We start from the raw sequence: 16977 nt of genomic DNA on the forward strand, positions 1-16977 counted from the left end.
GACCCAAACTCCCAGTAGACTGGGTAAACTGAGAAATCTGTGAGTTTATAGCATGTCTAGACTATTCAAACCGTGGCCTTTGATCCTGTCCTGGGTTTTGTTTATGTCAAGCCATTAGAATCTGGTTAAAGATGAACCATTCTCCCATGGCGACAGGGGGGCTACTACTGTACTACTACTAACAAGTATATCATCTCTGTTTGGTGGAAACCTCATGTCCAAAACTGCTACTTTTCAGGATTCAAATTCAGATAGCAGATCTATAAGCTCAAAAGATGTCGCTTCATGCCACGTTTCGAGCTTGTGGATCTGCTACTTTTGTGTGATGCTGTTGTATGAAGTAGGGCATTCATTTATGAAAAAAGTAAAAACGAAAAAATGTAATTATGGAGATTAGAGGTTATTGCCTGACAGCAACGATATACAAACCCGAGGTGACTTCAGGATACACGAAGACGTGCTTGTATGGACTTGTTTTAATGGTTGTTTAACATGTGTTTATGATGATTAAGGGAGGGGTAAATACACAGTGGGCTATTTGGCTTTGTTTTTGTCTGCTTCCATTCCTTCTGTTGTTTTGTACAAATGCCTTGGGGCCGGGGGGTTAACTTTAGCTCCACCTATGCAATTTGCCAGAGCATCGAATACTATCCATTCTAGAAATACTAGTCATTAACATAATTATTGTGTTTTTGTACGGTGTCTGGTGTCTGTTCAGTGTCTTGCACAGGCTTGTATAATGGAGCACAATGGAAACTTAGCTTCAGCTCTTTTTGTGTGATCGATCCATTTGGGCACTTTTAATTGGCAATACTGTGCTTTTAAGAGTGGCCAATAAAGTATTCTATTCTAAACGCTGACAGCAATGACATAGCACTTCTTTAATTATTGTGAGACATGGGAGATCCCTGTTGTAAATGCATTGCAGAACATAACGGGTTAGGAGGCAAGATTTGTATTTTGTACACACAGTAACATGATTTAAAGTTACGACAACTCCCATGTCAATCTTTACCTATCAATAAGAACTGTGTTGGAATATTGGTTATATGAACAAGGCTGCACAAATGTCAATGTGGTAAAGCCAGGCTGGCTTCCTGTGTACATCAACTAGTGCCATGAGCATGAGGGACCATACCATTGACGATCTATAACTCATATTCGTGTAGTAGTCTACTTGACAAGTTTGACATTTCTGCTGACTATGCATTTACTGTAAGTACTGTACTTAAGTACAATTCTAAGGTATTTTTACTTTATTGGAATATTTCCAATTTTCAAAAATGTACTTCGACTATTCCACTATTCTTTCTTTCTTCTTTCTCTCCCTGTCCCCCATCCTCTTTTTCTCTTCATGAAAACAAAAACTACAAAGAGATTGATTGATTGAAGTATTTATTAACAGTTTGCAGAATTACAGTACATTTCAAGCACACCTCAATACAAAAACTGTTAACTGTGAGTGAACGACACCATAAAGCATTACACTTGTTACAAGAGGGTCCACCGTGTGGTTGCCCATCTCTATAGGAATATTATTCAATTAGAAGAGTAACGGAGAACGGACTCCACAGTAGCAGAGAAGAGACTGATCGTGACGTGTCGGGGGAGGTTGGATTTCCACACACTGGTCCATGCCAGCGCTTTCCTCACTTTAAGGTCCTTCTGTGTGGAGTTGACCCCCCTTCTAGTGTTAGGGGTGGATATTATAGGTTATGACCTCGGTTTTCTCTGCGTTTAGCACACTCCACTCCGGGTTAAGAGTACGTATAAATGTGCATTGGTGGAGAAGTAGCTGTTACAGTAGCTAATGTGGATCTAATAAGAAAACAAATAAAAACATAGTGATTGCATATAGTTTTTTGAGCGGTACCTCACCACTCCAATGACTGGCCGAGTGTGTATGTATATATTTATGCATGTAGGTACTTTATGTATGCAACTATGCATGCATATACCCGTCTGTCTGGGGAGCAGCCTAAAGGGCCATTCACACTGAGCACTATAACTACTATATTTTAGTTTTGGGTGCGAGAGGCTCAATCTCATCAAACGGTGGTCCGTGGCTCAAATGGTAAATAAATAATCGACCTTGATATGAAAATGGTTAAATACCACTGGAATAGTAGGGCATTAATTCACAAAAGGTTTAAATATGGAGATAAAGAGGTTTCTGCCCGACAGCAACAATATACTTTTTTTCTGCCATCTTGCTGCAATTTTTATTTTTTCCTTTCATGTGTCTGATGTAACAAATTCACACTACTACTGAGACGGTGGTTTCGGTGGTTGTGGTGTTTTGGGTGGAGTCAAGTGATATTCAATTTCACACAACGATACCGCTCGTCTCATGTAGTCCCGGGGCATCAAGCAGCACAAACGCTACCAAAACGCTTCACTCACATTGAGAACGACTACAAAAGCTGCTATAAAATGCCTTGTGTTTGATCAGGCCGCCAAACACTATGTTACATTGTACCAGCCAGTAAGATGAAACCATTAAAAACAACACTGGACACACATAATCTTTGTTTCCATGGTACTGGGACCAAAACGTAATCTCTTTATACACGGGATGGTTAAACACTGTCATTCAATACATGGTTTACTCAGTCAGTCAAGGTTAAGTGCAACATAAAGACATTAAATAACATACTTCAGTGCATTATGTGACAAATTCTAATCGGCAGAAACATAACGGTAAATAAATACATGTTTTTTTTTAACATGGTCAAAACGACAAGCAAAATATGTCTTTCATAATAGATATATGGTGTTATATATTAGAGTACCGCAAGCTACACATTTTTGAACAATATGTGTATTAATTTGACACTGCTGCTCACAAGTTCATATACTGATATATGGAGAGATGCAAACCGTCCAACTCTTTGGCACCATCAGATATATATATATACACAGCAATTTAATCTAATAAATCAAATACTTTCTCTACGTATGACTGTGGAAGGTGGCAGGTTATATGGGAAATGGTGTGTACTACTGTACGTAACTACAGGTCAGGGTGGCAGCAGGACGATATCATATCTGATACGAGATGCTCTCTGTTGCCTCAGCTGGTGCTGTCGCTGCTCTCTGCCTTCTCCTTCTTGTCAGACTAAAAAAAAGATAAGACAGTGCAAGTGCAGACTGAGTGAGCGGGAACATTCCAATACGTTTCAGAAACTCAGAGATGAATAAGAGTGATCGTTTCTTCACAAGTTTGTGCCACAAGCTCGATTTGAGCTTGGCTATTTTTGAAATTTTAATCAATAGTTTTAGACACATGAGGTTTCCACCCGACAGAGACGATATGACTATCTATATATGAAGTATGACTCACTCTTTTGTTATTCAGCTGTAAGACACTTCCGAGTTCTACGCCATTTGATGGTGGAGGGCAAATCAAATACTGTAGTTATAGCTTGCAGCTTGTTTAGGCATGGGTTTGGTGTATGGTTTCGTTAAATACTTTTACTTAGGCACCGTTTCTATTAGGGATGTGTAAGTGTCCAAAATGAATTTTGATGGATCTTTTATTGTTATCCATCAACATAAATGTTGCCTCAAGCAGGCTAATAATAGATACCATTACCATCAATATCAATAATGCAGGCACACTTTGGTAGGCCTGTAGCCCTGTACTCAACATTGCACCTAGCATTCAAGTCACCTGCAGTAGGCCTAAGCTAACACAAAGAAATCCTCTAAAATGTAGTTACTATAGGCAGGTTTTGGATGACAATATAGCCTTTGCAACAGATTATCTTTTTTATTAAAAAAAATATATATACGGTATACATTATCTGGGAGGACATCAATCATTCTACACTCTACAGAGTGCCTACATTCCGTTTGCAATGCAAGAGCTGGCAAAACAATTATGGGAACTAAGATTACAGAGTGACTGACGGCTTAATAGCATTTCATCTATCAACAATACTGTCTAATGGCTGAATGCTGACCACGGCTAAAAATAAATAAAAGCATTTCAACCCAATTATCTAACCAAGTCACAGACGCCATTATGGGGCATGGGGCGGCAGTGGCTCAGGGGTAGAGCGGCCACTTGGGAACCGGAAGGTTTGCTCAAGTGTCCTTGAGCAAAATGCTGAACCCCTAATTGTTCCAGATGAGCAAGTTGTTGCCTTTCATGGTTTCCTCTGCCACTGGTGTATGAACGGGTGAATGTAATGCACAATCTATGTAAAGCGCCTTGGATAAAGGCGCTATATAAATGCACCATTTATTATTACCGGTATGTTTTAACCATTTAAATGCAGACGGACAACCATGGCGAACTCTGCTGAACTGGCTGATCCGGTCAAACACTAATAAAACAGTTCATAACATCATATAATGACTCAAATTACTGACCTCCTGTTTACCAAACAACTGCTGGTTCCACAGGCTGTCCACGGCAACACGACCCTGCTGAGCCCAGGAGTTCACAGAGTCCTTGCTCACCTTGACAGAACAACAACAAAGAAGAGAACATCATCATCATCAGCGGCTGTGGTTTGACAACAACAATGCCCCCAGACAGTTTCACTTCAAAACACACGTGCACGCATGCACGCACAGTATCAACGCATTCTACTGAATGGAGAGACCAGGCAGAGGTTGGGTTGCACCTCTGATGGGGAGTGAAGTACCGCTAACTGCTGGCTATAGAGACACACGCGGACTACAAATCTCACGCCCCCAAATGAGACAGTGGCCCCACTACTGGTCCGTTTCAATGGTGTACTGCAGCTGTCAATGCAATCCCTATGAGAGGCATCATAAAATACCCTAATTTCGCTGGTCCATTACTGAGGCTGTAGCGATTTTATTGTGTTCTAATAAAGTTTTCCATACATTTGATTTGTCCTTTTCAATGTCACATACCTGCCATCTGAATATACAACCCACAATTACTATAATATACTCCATCAGAGATTCAAAAGTGCTAGCATTGTAAATCTCAAGTTAAAAGGGTCGCACAGTGACGTCCCTTAAAAGCGTCAGGTTCTCTGCCTGCCGTCTCCACTCGGCTCCGTTAACATTATGGGTAACTCATTCAATTGGTAAATTAAATGTGAAATACATCCTCAAAACAACAATATATGTTGACAAAGACACTTCATACATTTGGAAACATATTTTTATTCAAATCATGGTCTTCAGTTAATTTCGTATTATTTTAAAAGTAGGCTAACTAGTTTGAATTTCAATGGACTTCTATGGGCTGGCCTGCAGTACACCGTTCTAACGGACCAGAAGTGGGGCCGCCGTCTCATTTGGGGGCGTTAAATTTGTAATCCCTGTGTGTCTCTATTGTCTTCCTACCACCCTACCATCAACTCATCTGCATGCTACACCCCTGCACACATCACCAGCGATGAAAAACTAAACTATATTGCGTGTCCATGCGTTCAGCTCCCAGCCCGAACTCACCATTATCCGCTCGACCACAGAAGTACAACATGTAGTTGCAGTACATTCAGTCCACTGTTGAATGGTGACCGATATATGATATCTTAGAACCAATTAAGCAATTTACTCTCATCCGAGTAAGCATTGTTGATGCCATGGCCACGGTCACTCGGTACACTAACAGGAAAAATTGTTGTTTGACTCATTATCTCCTCCTGAGTTTCTATTTAGTCTATAATGACAAGCTTAAAATAGTATTTAGTTTGTTTCCCATTATGGAATTTATTTTATGTATTCATCTTTATAGGTATAGACTATGTTACATTAAGCACCTGCTGTGGCTGGTAGAAAAGAAAACATTATCTAGCTTCATCATAATTAAACACACAATGCTGTCTTGACAGATGTACTGGCAGGTGAATGATTTTACACCAATAAATCCCCAAAATACCATCGTTAAACGGCACAGCAGCATCACATAAAAAACAACTCAAAAACAGTCCTCCTGTGTTTTGACGAAAAGATGAAACCTTTGCACGCTCTCTGTGGTGGTATCCTGCACACTCATCACTTTGACGCCCTTCTCGGTCTATCTTCAGCTCCTGTGTTTTTATAATTCATCCTCCCATCCGTTTGATCCCTTGCAGGTGTGTGTGTGTGTGTGTGTGTGTGTGTGTGTCCGGTGTCTGGGTGCGCATAAACGAAAACGGCACAGATGGCCGGTGAAAATGTTGGAGCTAAAATTATAAACCTTTTTCATTTCCAAGCCAAACATTCCCATCCCGGTGAAATACCAAACAACCTCTGGGGGAGGAAAAGTACAGCAGACTCGGCCCAGAAATGTGTTTCACAGCCAGAGCTTCCTAAAGGAAACCACAGCCCTTTCCTATGGGGGGCAAGAGAGGTTAATCTCTCTCTCTCTCTCACACACACACACACACAAACACACACAGCATGCCATTTGCCCTGCTAACCTACTGTAGTTAGTATGTGTCTAACACAGCATGTTAAGACGACAACCCACAAACCGCAAACCCACGCCTGCGGGTGCAGGTCATGCATCCTAAGTTTAGATGCATGACCTGCACCCGCAGGTCATGCATCCAAACATACATTAAGATAGTGTTTTCCCTGCCTGCGTGTCGTTGTACCCTGGGGCTTTATAGAATGGGATCAGTATTTGTTTAAACATAAAGGTCATCATTGTTTACATGCTGCTGTCCTGAGGCTTTCCACCTATGACAGTCACATGACGCACAAGCTGTGTACACTAGTGTAGAGGGCAGTGGACACACGCCTTAAATATGGAGCAGTAGGTTATCGAGGTCAGTGGTTGTTAAACCGTTTCAGGCAGCAACCCCCCAAAATAATCATATTTGAACTGGGGACACCCTAAAATAATCATATTTGAACTGGGGACACTCCAAAATAATCATATTTGAACTGGGGACACTCCAAAATAATCATATTTGAACTGGGGACACCGGACACCCCAAAATAATCATATTTGAACTGGGGAGCACACCATAACCTGACAAGCAGTGGAGTGGAGGCATAACATTTAGTTTTACTTGTTTTCACATTTTAATTCCTTTTCAAAGTTTGCGTTGTGAGCTTGTAGAAACGTACAGAATAGATACACTAATGTATACACTTACTGTGTTAGTTTGTATACTGTTGAGTGAGAAAAGAATGTTGCACATTTTCGGAGTGCTTGGGACCCAGTGTTAATTTTGACAGCAAATTCAGATTTTCTCTTTTGAACACACCATTTACTTTTAGTCGACAAAATATCAAAATCTTAGTCTTTTAGTCTTAGTCAACAACATTAACATTGCTGGGACCTACCTCTTCTTGTCTGGAGCTTTCTTCATTCCCAGCATTCCAAGATCGCCAGATACTACCATTTCTAAATGTTTGAGAACCACTGATTGTTGAGCTTATGGTGTTGTTATAAGTTTGCTGCATTGTTTAATCCAGTGGTTCCCAAAGTGGGGTCCGGGGACCCCCAGGGGACCTTGAGGGAGTTCCAGGGGGTCCCCAGCTAAATGATAGTTTGGAACCAAATTGACCCTTATGGGTCTGTACTAAATTAACATAGATTTTACAATGTAAATTGGGGGTCCCAGAGATAGAAATGTCATTAGATGGGGGTCCGTAGCCAAATTCATGTCAAACTGGGGGTCCTCGACAATAAAATGGTTGAGAATCACTGCTAGAGCAGTACAAATCTTCTCTTATGGCATATATTTTCAAATGGGGGGGTCCGCGGGCTAATTAGTGTCAATTTGGGGGTCCTTGACATGGAAAAGTTTGGGAACAAATCAACCACTGGTTTAATCCATGTAGAATGTATTTGTATGATGATGATGATGATGTTAGGATGGCTGTGTTGTTGTTCACCTTGAATAAGGAGGCAGCCTGCTGAGGGTAAAACATGGAGGCGGTCAGAGCCATCAGACCAACAGGAAACAGCAGTCTCTTCACCCTGGAACCTGACCACCATGTGACAACAAGTTAATTTTGTTTTAGTCAGTCTTTTGAATAAAATGCCAATTTCGTTTCTCACATTTTAGTCATCAGAAATGTTTTTACTTTTAGTTGACTTTTAGTTGACTAGATATCATATGATTTTAGTCAACAACATTTTATTTTGGCGGGCCATGATGGCGTCGTAATGCCTGATTTATACGTTGATGTGCGCCAAAATAGCTGATCTACAATTTGTAATATCAGCTATTTTCGGAGTGTGACACCGAGCGCAAGCCGAACATAAAATCACCTATCTTAGTTCTACTCATAAAATCACCTATCTTAGTTCTACTTCTCCACTAGTCCATCCCGAAAGTCTAGTTTCCGTAAAAAAAGGTAGTCAACAAAATTAACACTGTAAGGAACACTTGAGTCTTATTTCTCAGTAGATCAAGGTGAATTAATGATTAACTCATTCTATGAAGTTCACATGGCTATACTGTCTGGAGGGCCATAAACTGCAGGAACAACGCCACAGGCTATTCAAAATCTGTCCTCATTTTCTAGTAACTAGTATACACCATGTATAGTAAAGTGCTAATTCAATATACTACCGACATATTTAGCATAAAGCCAATAGTCAGATTTCTGTAGTACATAATTCACTCCATCTACCAGTAGTAGAAATTACTGGTATTTTGCATAAAACAATAACACAGAAAATAAAAGCACGAAAACATACCATGGAACATACTTCCATTCTCAATTATTTTATTATTATTCATTTAACCCATTTTGGGCGGGAACCCCTTTTCGTGTTAGCATTATGTTATGCTTTAGCTATTGAAAAATAGCAGATCTACAAGCTCCTACCTCTAGGTCTGCTATTTTTGAAAAATCGAAGAACGACTGACATAGAAACATAGCTTTTTCAGAAAACTGTCAGGATGTAGAAGACATTTTTAGAATCTGATCTCAGGTCAAAATGGGTTAAAGTTCTGTTTTGCCCAGGATTATGAGATGTTTTCGGGATGGTTAGGAAAATAGATGAAAGGTGCAAAAATGGTACAGTCAGAGCGATAGAACATAGCGGTACATAGAATTAAAAATACTCAATTATAATGAGCTTTTACAATGCTGCGTTACCTTTGGCCAGATAGAGCCCTAGGAATCCGGAGAAACCGACTCCCCCAACAGGGGCGTAGAGTTCAGGTGGAGGGTCACTGATGAAGTCATACGCACCTGACAAGAAAAGAGGAAGTGAATGTGAACCTGCAACCCGTTTGTCACTCATAACCACTGTGAAAATGTCACAACAACACATAGTCCAAATATCAGAAATAGCATAAGCACGATTCAATTCTGATTCTTGGGGTCACGATTCAATTAAAAATCAGTTGTATCTCTTAATTCAGAACACTGATATCGTGTAAAATAAATTTTATATATATATATATATATATATATATATATATATATATATATATATATATATTTAATACCAGAGAGGGTCGCCTGTAGAAATTCTTGGCTTTGATGGTATCTTAGATTAAGTGAGTTCTATTTGATGCAGAAACAGAACATGGCCTACTTGCCTTGATGCAAGTAACATTAACATCCCTTTGCTGTGCTGAACTGAAAGTGACTGGCAAAGTCCCCTAAAGAACACGTGCGTGCGAGCGTGTGTGTGTGAGACGTGTGTGTGTGTGTGTGTGTGCAGTATTATACATGAGCGTCAATCAGCTGGATGCATGCTCACACCTGTAACTGCCAGCGGCAGGCTTCTGTGAGCCGCCTCTGTTATAGTCTAGGTCAGGGGTTTTCAACAGATTATGAACCAGGGACCACCACCCTGACTGAGAATCAACCTGGGGACCACCACCCTGACTGAGAACTGAGAATCAACCTGGGGACCACCACCCTGACTGAGAATCAACCTGGGGAACACCACCCTGACTGAGAATGAACCTGGGAGCCATTGTTGTGTTGGGAAGGGGGATATGGTCGTGGTGTGGGGGAAAGAAATTAACCTTCCATATTGAACTCATGTTTCTGTTCAGTGTAACTTATTCTATGAGTAAGCAGACACTTGCGATTGATTATGGGCACATTTCCTTAATGGTGACTCAACCAGGCAATCCGGTTTCCCTTGAGATTCTAACTCACTTTTCTGTGGAAGTTCTTGACATCCGACTTCCCAGTAACTGACAACATCGACGCGTCATCATTTGTCACCAGATCATTTACTGCATTGTTTCTCAACTTGTGGTCAATACAATAAATTCAAATCTTCACTTTCCTACATTACTAAATGCATGGTCAGGGACCACATGCAACACCTTCACGGACCACCAGTGGTCCACGGATCACCTGTTGAAAACCCATGGTCTAGGTCCATCCAGGCTAGCTGCAGCATACTGCCACAAAGGCTACACTGCAGCTACCGCCCACGACCCTTGAGATGTTGCTATGCCTCTCATATAATTGTAAGATGTAGGGCTTTGCCTTTAACATTGTAACGTGTGTGTGTGTGTGTGTGTGTGTGTGTGTGTGTGCTCACCTCTCACTGTTCTAATGGATGTGCTCACAGTAGGCTCGGCTGTTGTGTATAATTCCTGGGGTGGATTGAAGGTCAAGACAGAGACAGTGAGTCAGTTCCACTGGCCCGCAGTTCTTTGACTTGTTCTAAAAGTACTCCTCTCATCTTGATTTTCCATTCTATGTTTGCAATATAAAAAATACAAAAAAGGAAGAAAAGAAAGCGGTAGACAGCAAACCAGGAGTCATTTAAGTGGACGGGAGCAGGGCGGCAATTGGGACGTGACGGCACGGCAGCCAGAACCGGTAACGTAACAGCAGATGGCATTTCCATTCAAAATAAAAACGTTTTATCTTTTTTATGGTAGTACCGGACGGAATCCAGAACCGGATGTTATGTAGCTCCATAACGTGGGACAAATCTCAACAGAAAAAAAAGGAAAACAGCAGCAGCACACACGCACAATAGGAAGCAGCACAACAAAGGTCGAAATCGACAATGAAAAGTTGATCATTTAGCCCGGGCCATGGTTCAGTGGTCCAGGCACCTTGGCTGGTAAATCCAGTCTGGCAGTGTGCCGCGGGTTTGACTCCCGATCCCGACGGCCTTTACTGCATGTTTTCCCATGAGCCCATGTGAATGCAGCATTAATCATTGTGGGTCGAATAGCTGATATACTGTAGAAGCTCATAACGCGTCACTATGCGATAGGTGATAAACCTGTAGATGTGCCTTTTTTTTTATTTAATATTGAATGTTTGTGTTGGAAATGTTTTGCCTATAATGACATGCACCAAAAAAGCCAGGTTTAGAGTCGGGTGTGAAAGTCATACCTGAGCTTTCCTCATGGCAGCTTCATATGTTTCCTGTAAGAAAAACCAAAACAATTTTACAGGTTCTTTTTTAACTTCATCATTTTGTAATTGAACTTTCCATATAAGCCCATTAGTTGTGAGTGTGAGGCTGGTGTATAACAGTCAATCCAAAACAGCCAAGAAGAAACACGTTTAATAGCTAGTATTCTATATTACTAGCCAATTACTAGCCAATTACTCCAAGTGACATATAGGGCTGATGCGTGTCTTATGTACCATGTCTTATGACTTCACTTAAAAGACGGGTTTCTGAACTGCCCACAGCCCTCCTTTGAGACACAGACTGAGTAGATTTTTTTTTATATCATGATCATTAGTGAGGACCAATTATATGAAGAAGACAGGTTGAAAAGTGGTGAAGTGGAGCTTTAAGACCTGGAGGCGTGGCCAATGCTGTTTGGCCATTCAAAACAGCCAAATAAGACCTGGTACGCGAGACTTGCAAAATAGGGCCAATAGTGTCTAATAATCCAATGTTGCACATTATTCTTGTGTAGGGTTTTGTCATTGTGCTTGAACTTTAGCTATCCGATACAAGTATAGTATTTATCGTCTGTCGGGTGAAAACCTAATCATGTCCAAAACTGTTACCTTTCAGGATTTTAATTTAAAAAATAGCCAAAGTAGGCAATCTAAACGCTCAAAGCATGTCACTTCACAACGCAAATCGAGCTTGTTGTAGATATGGTACTTTTGATACTTTTGTTTGAGTAACGCTGCAGTATGTCAAGTAGGCCGTTAATTTACGAAAAAACACAAAAAGTTAGAATATGGAGATAAGCAGTTTCTGCCCGATAGCAACGATATAGTAGTCCGGCAGTCGGGGGTATGGAGTGGGAAATTTGGTATAGTATATTGTATTGGCCTAAAATATTGTCTATTTTTTTTTAATTGGGGTTCATATGTGACCATACCATTAATAACCTATATAAAGGGATTCATTGTGCTTTAAGTAGCATGTGATGTGTCAAACTAGGGGGTTTTCACGATTCTGAAATAAAACACTCCTTAAAAACCCTCCCCTAAATGGTTATATTTAGCCATCAGGGCTGTGTTGCTGGTCCCTTGGGGTTTTTCCAGATGGAAACATACCAGACCCAGTGTTGTGTAGGGCTCAGCACATTTCCTCAGCGATGACATGCTCTCTTCTACTGGTCCCGCCTTGGGCTCCAAGTAGCTGGAATGTGCTTCTTCTGGAGCAGTGTACAGTGATGGGAGCTGAAACACACACACACACGATGAATTGAACAAGGAATTTAACAATGTGGACCCTCTTGTAAACAAGTCTAGTGCTTTATTGGTCGTCCACTCACAGTTTGTTGTATTGAGTTGTGCTTGAAATGTACTGTAATACTGAAAACTGTTAATAAATACTTCAATCAGATCTTGTTTGCACTAGAATTAAAATGGTCACACACACACACACACACACACACACACACACACACCTGTCCCCTGAGGAGGATCAGATCCTTTGACGTGTGCAGTAAAATGCCACACATTCTATCACACGGCGGTGGCAAGTGTTGTCTTTTATGCTGGGGTCTGCCGAGTGGAGGCGGCAGCGTGAAGGACCGGGTACCTTGGCTGAAATGTCGCCTGACAGCGCGTCGCAGGTTCAAATCCCAATCGCGATGACCTTTGCTGCGTGTCACTCCCCATCTCACCGGGGCTTTTATGCCTACTGGCATAAAATCCCCAAATATGAATCTTAAAAAAACGTAATTAAAAAAAGTCCTCTCCATCAATGGTTGTTTGGACTGGAACCGTCTCCCAGTTACCCTAAGGGAGAGCCCCACAATCTGGACTGGAACCGTCTCCCAGTTACCCTAAGGGAGAGCCCCTCATTTTCAGCCTTGAAAGCAGATTTACTGTACAATTTTGCCTCCCCTCAATCAAGCAGCTTTTTGTGTATTATTTGCTATGTATTTTGCCTTATTCAAGGCTGACGGACAGTGTATCAGACAGATGAATACACATCTATTCTCTCTGTGCCCTGCGTGTCTGGAAGGTGTTTTCACAAAATTCACACTCCCCCAGAACCGGTTTTCACGTCACGACATATAAACACACACACACACACACACACACACACACACACACACACACACACACACACACACATGTCCCAAAATCATTCTTCATTTGATTCTTGGCTTTAGCCCCCTCTGGTGGAGGCTTAGCCCCCCTAACCCCCACCTCAAAACAAGCCCAATTGACTGACTTCAATGTAAACCAAGATTCATTAGCCCCCCCTCTAAATAACACCCCCCCCCCATAGCACCCCCAGTCACACTTTTCTGGAGCCGTCGCTGGTGTCCATCAATGTCAATCGATGCTCATTGATGTTGTTGTAGGCTATAGCTCAGTGTGGATAAGGTGTAAGAGTAAACAAATAATACAGCTTAGTGATACCGTGAAGAGGAACAAGTCCATTAATCCTGACAGGAACCCACCTCGTGGATGCTGACAGCTTGCACTATGTTGTTTTTCTTCTTCACCTCACTGACACTGGCAGCCAGCACTGTTCCACTGGTCAAACCCATCAGACCAGAAACCACGAGCGGCAGCGACACCTAGTGGCAAGTTGATAAAACAGAACAAGTCCTTACTGATAGACGCACCATAGAATGATGCTACCACTAGTATTGTGAATCAATTTACTAAAGATAAATGTTAATATCATTAAAACGGTCTAAAAACAACAACAACTTCGCAGTCCCTTCGTGTGATGATGAGCACGTGAGCCTTCACACGTAGTGTTACTAACACTGTGGTAGTGACTGACAACATTGCTAGCGTTAGCTCGAAAGGCTAGCCAAAGGTTGAATCTACTCATTTCAACAGTTCCATCATCATGTCCCTACGTATAAAGGCGGAATGGATCATGTTGTCCACATTCACCTGTGTCACTATAAGGACATTCCGTTGACAAACAGAAAGGTTGAATGAATCAGCTTAACTCACCACTTTCACATTTGACATCTTCTTGCACGAGTGACGACTATCGGTTATCTACGTACGTATGGTAAGTCACGAGGACCACAACACACAGTACACACACACACACACGAGAAGTATACGTGTTGCATCATTATCAGACCTAAATGTATCCTTCAAATTCTTGTTTATGCCCCCAAATTACTGGATATAAAGGTTTTGAAACAATTGTAGAAATATTAATAATTGTCGAATAAGAATGCTCCAATCTTACATTTTCCAAATATAGCCAATTTCACACATAAGTGTACACTCTTCCTTGGTGCTCACATAACCCGTTACATCCCCCCCACACACACACCCCACACACAGTGAAAGTTTAACAATATGAACATTTATTTCTTTTAAAAGAAATTACAAATTGTTCCAAATAGTCACTGCTCAGATTGTGGTTATTATGCAAATCTGAGTTCATTTTTTTTCCAGATACAGGCGTTGTAACAGTATTGTTTGTAACCTCAATATTATATATATATATTTTAAATCCTACTGCAAGATTGAAGACTGGTGACAAAAAAATAAATACAAATCAAATAAAAAATGCTGCACTAGCCTATGCCAGAATGGGCCTAGAGACTGAAGACAGCAGCATCAGTTACACGTTTTCCCAACATTTTGGCATATTCAAATGTTCATGAGATATTGAGTGTAGAGATCAGACATAAACGTACTAGGACACGTTCCAGACAGAGACATGGAAAAGAGACCACTTTTCTTCAACCCAACGTGCCTTTGACAACATTCAGTGCCAGATCACATGGTGTGGAGTAACAAGATTCGTGCATGTTTTCATTCCTGATTTGTCAAAGCCTTTCTTGATGGTGCAACAAAATGACATGACCATGCACACCTCATGTCCTCCGTGACACATGATTAGGGCTGGCACAATTATTACATAAATGGCCCAGTAGCAATTATTTGAGATCGTAATAATCGTCGTAATTGTTCCCATATGAAAAATGATCATACATTTTGAAACATTTTCAAGATAGGGGAAATAGCCGATTTCCACTATTTGTCCATTTCCACTATTTTTTAAACATTTATGAAAGTATAAAATGATTAAATATGTCAGTCAATTCTTTGTATATTTAGGTTATTTCTCATATCTGCCATGTGCAACTTCAAAGCCTAAAAGGCCAAACGGAAATGTAATTAACTATCATTCGAATATGCCCCAGTGTTTCGACGAAAAGACACACTTAAATTGCAATTAGTTGTGTGACAATTAATTATCGTGACAGCCCTCCCATGTGATCTGAGACAGCATCATCATCAACACAGGCCTTCTTAGAACTGAGAGCATTTACCTGCAAAGTGCAAACATTATACAAACTGTTTCTAACAGTTATGACAGTGCAGAGAGCCTGCGACCCACCTAGAACATCCACACACACACACAGATAGGCATGTTAACGTGCTACTACCGGGGCTGCACAATTAATCCTGTGTATGTCACAAATGTATTCAATAACCCTAGAATTTGGCCATAAATATAGGCAGACACATTCAATTTGTTTTTCTCTATCCAAATTCACAGAGACCAGTTAGTCCTCAGCAATAATCGTGGTCATGATATGTAGCAACATGACTGGAATGACCATTCCAGCCATAACTCTATCTACTACTGCATAAACACTGCACTGCTTTGCTGCAGGACTCATGAGTTCTAGAAAGCAGAACTTGTTCATAAAGGGACATCATTGGTATAGTTAGCCAGGAGTCAAAAGTACACAAGCGTTTGTTTTGCTGATAATAGTCAGAGCATATAAAGATTTCTAGATCAGTGGTTCTCAACTCTGATCATGTGCAGGCTGGTGATCCATGGTTTTCCTCGTAGCCGTCTGCCTTATCAGGCACAGGTGGTAATTTAGATCGGGAACACGAAGCCTTAAATTAGCAATTAAATAGACGGTATAAGTGAAAACCTATCATAAGTGTATGCTCTCAGGACTAGAGTTAAGAACCACTGCACTAAACTATACCCAATGTAGGTTAGCTCGGTTTGTACGGCCTGCTTCTTAAGTCTGCCTCAACGACCAAGTGCCACTCGGCAAAAGTAACATTTTCAACTGAAAGCATAAACCCTGGCTTTGTAATATGTATCCCCTTCTATTAATTGCCAGGGAACTACGCAAGTTTCCTACGCAAGGACAGGAGTAGAGATAAAAACACAGGCCTCCTTCTAATAGCTGTGTGTTGTATTGTTGAGTTGGAGAGGACAGGGACTAGATTCTACCAGCCATGTGCAGCACTGTTGAGACAGAGGAGCAGATAACAGGCAACAGCAGACATTAGAAGCACAAAATAACAGTCGCAGTCTCCCTCAATGCAAAAAATAAATAAAAAGGAAATTTTGATTTACATAGCAAATCATATCAAATTAAATCACTTTGCTGTACTTGCTGCATAGCTTGGTGAAAGAGATGCATAAATAAAAAATAAAATAAAAAGCATGGCTGAAAGACTGAACTGCATGAGTTAATGCTTTAGCCCTTTTTCACAGTTGGCTTATGAAAAGAAGACAAATAAATAAATAAATAGTGGCGGAAAACAAAACAGGCAGAGAGATGACGACGACTAGGTCCTAAACACATAGCTGGATATCAAAAAGGGTTTTGCTGGATCAAGGCACCGGCAAAAAACTTGATTGCTTGGACATGTGGGCTCTAT

The 16977-nt window shown here is 40.9% G+C and overlaps 1 protein-coding gene across 1 annotated transcript; it reads right to left on the reverse strand.

Moving 5' to 3' along the window:
* Window positions 1-1873: 1873 nt before the first annotated feature.
* Window positions 1874-14351, reverse strand: apoob (apolipoprotein O, b). The gene is made up of 9 exons (XM_079489151.1): window positions 14272-14351; window positions 13761-13880; window positions 12397-12522; window positions 11263-11295; window positions 10451-10505; window positions 9037-9132; window positions 7822-7913; window positions 4378-4467; window positions 1874-3118 (listed from the first exon to the last, which is right to left on the reverse strand). Exons 1-9 carry the CDS (start codon window positions 14287-14289, stop codon window positions 3074-3076), a joined length of 675 nt encoding a protein of 224 aa, XP_079345277.1. The 5' UTR covers window positions 14290-14351; the 3' UTR covers window positions 1874-3073.
* Between the last annotated feature and the right edge of the window lie 2626 nt (window positions 14352-16977).

Source organism: Electrona antarctica (genome assembly GCF_951216825.1).
Source record: "Electrona antarctica genome assembly, chromosome: 20".
NCBI lineage: Eukaryota > Metazoa > Chordata > Actinopteri > Myctophiformes > Myctophidae > Electrona > Electrona antarctica.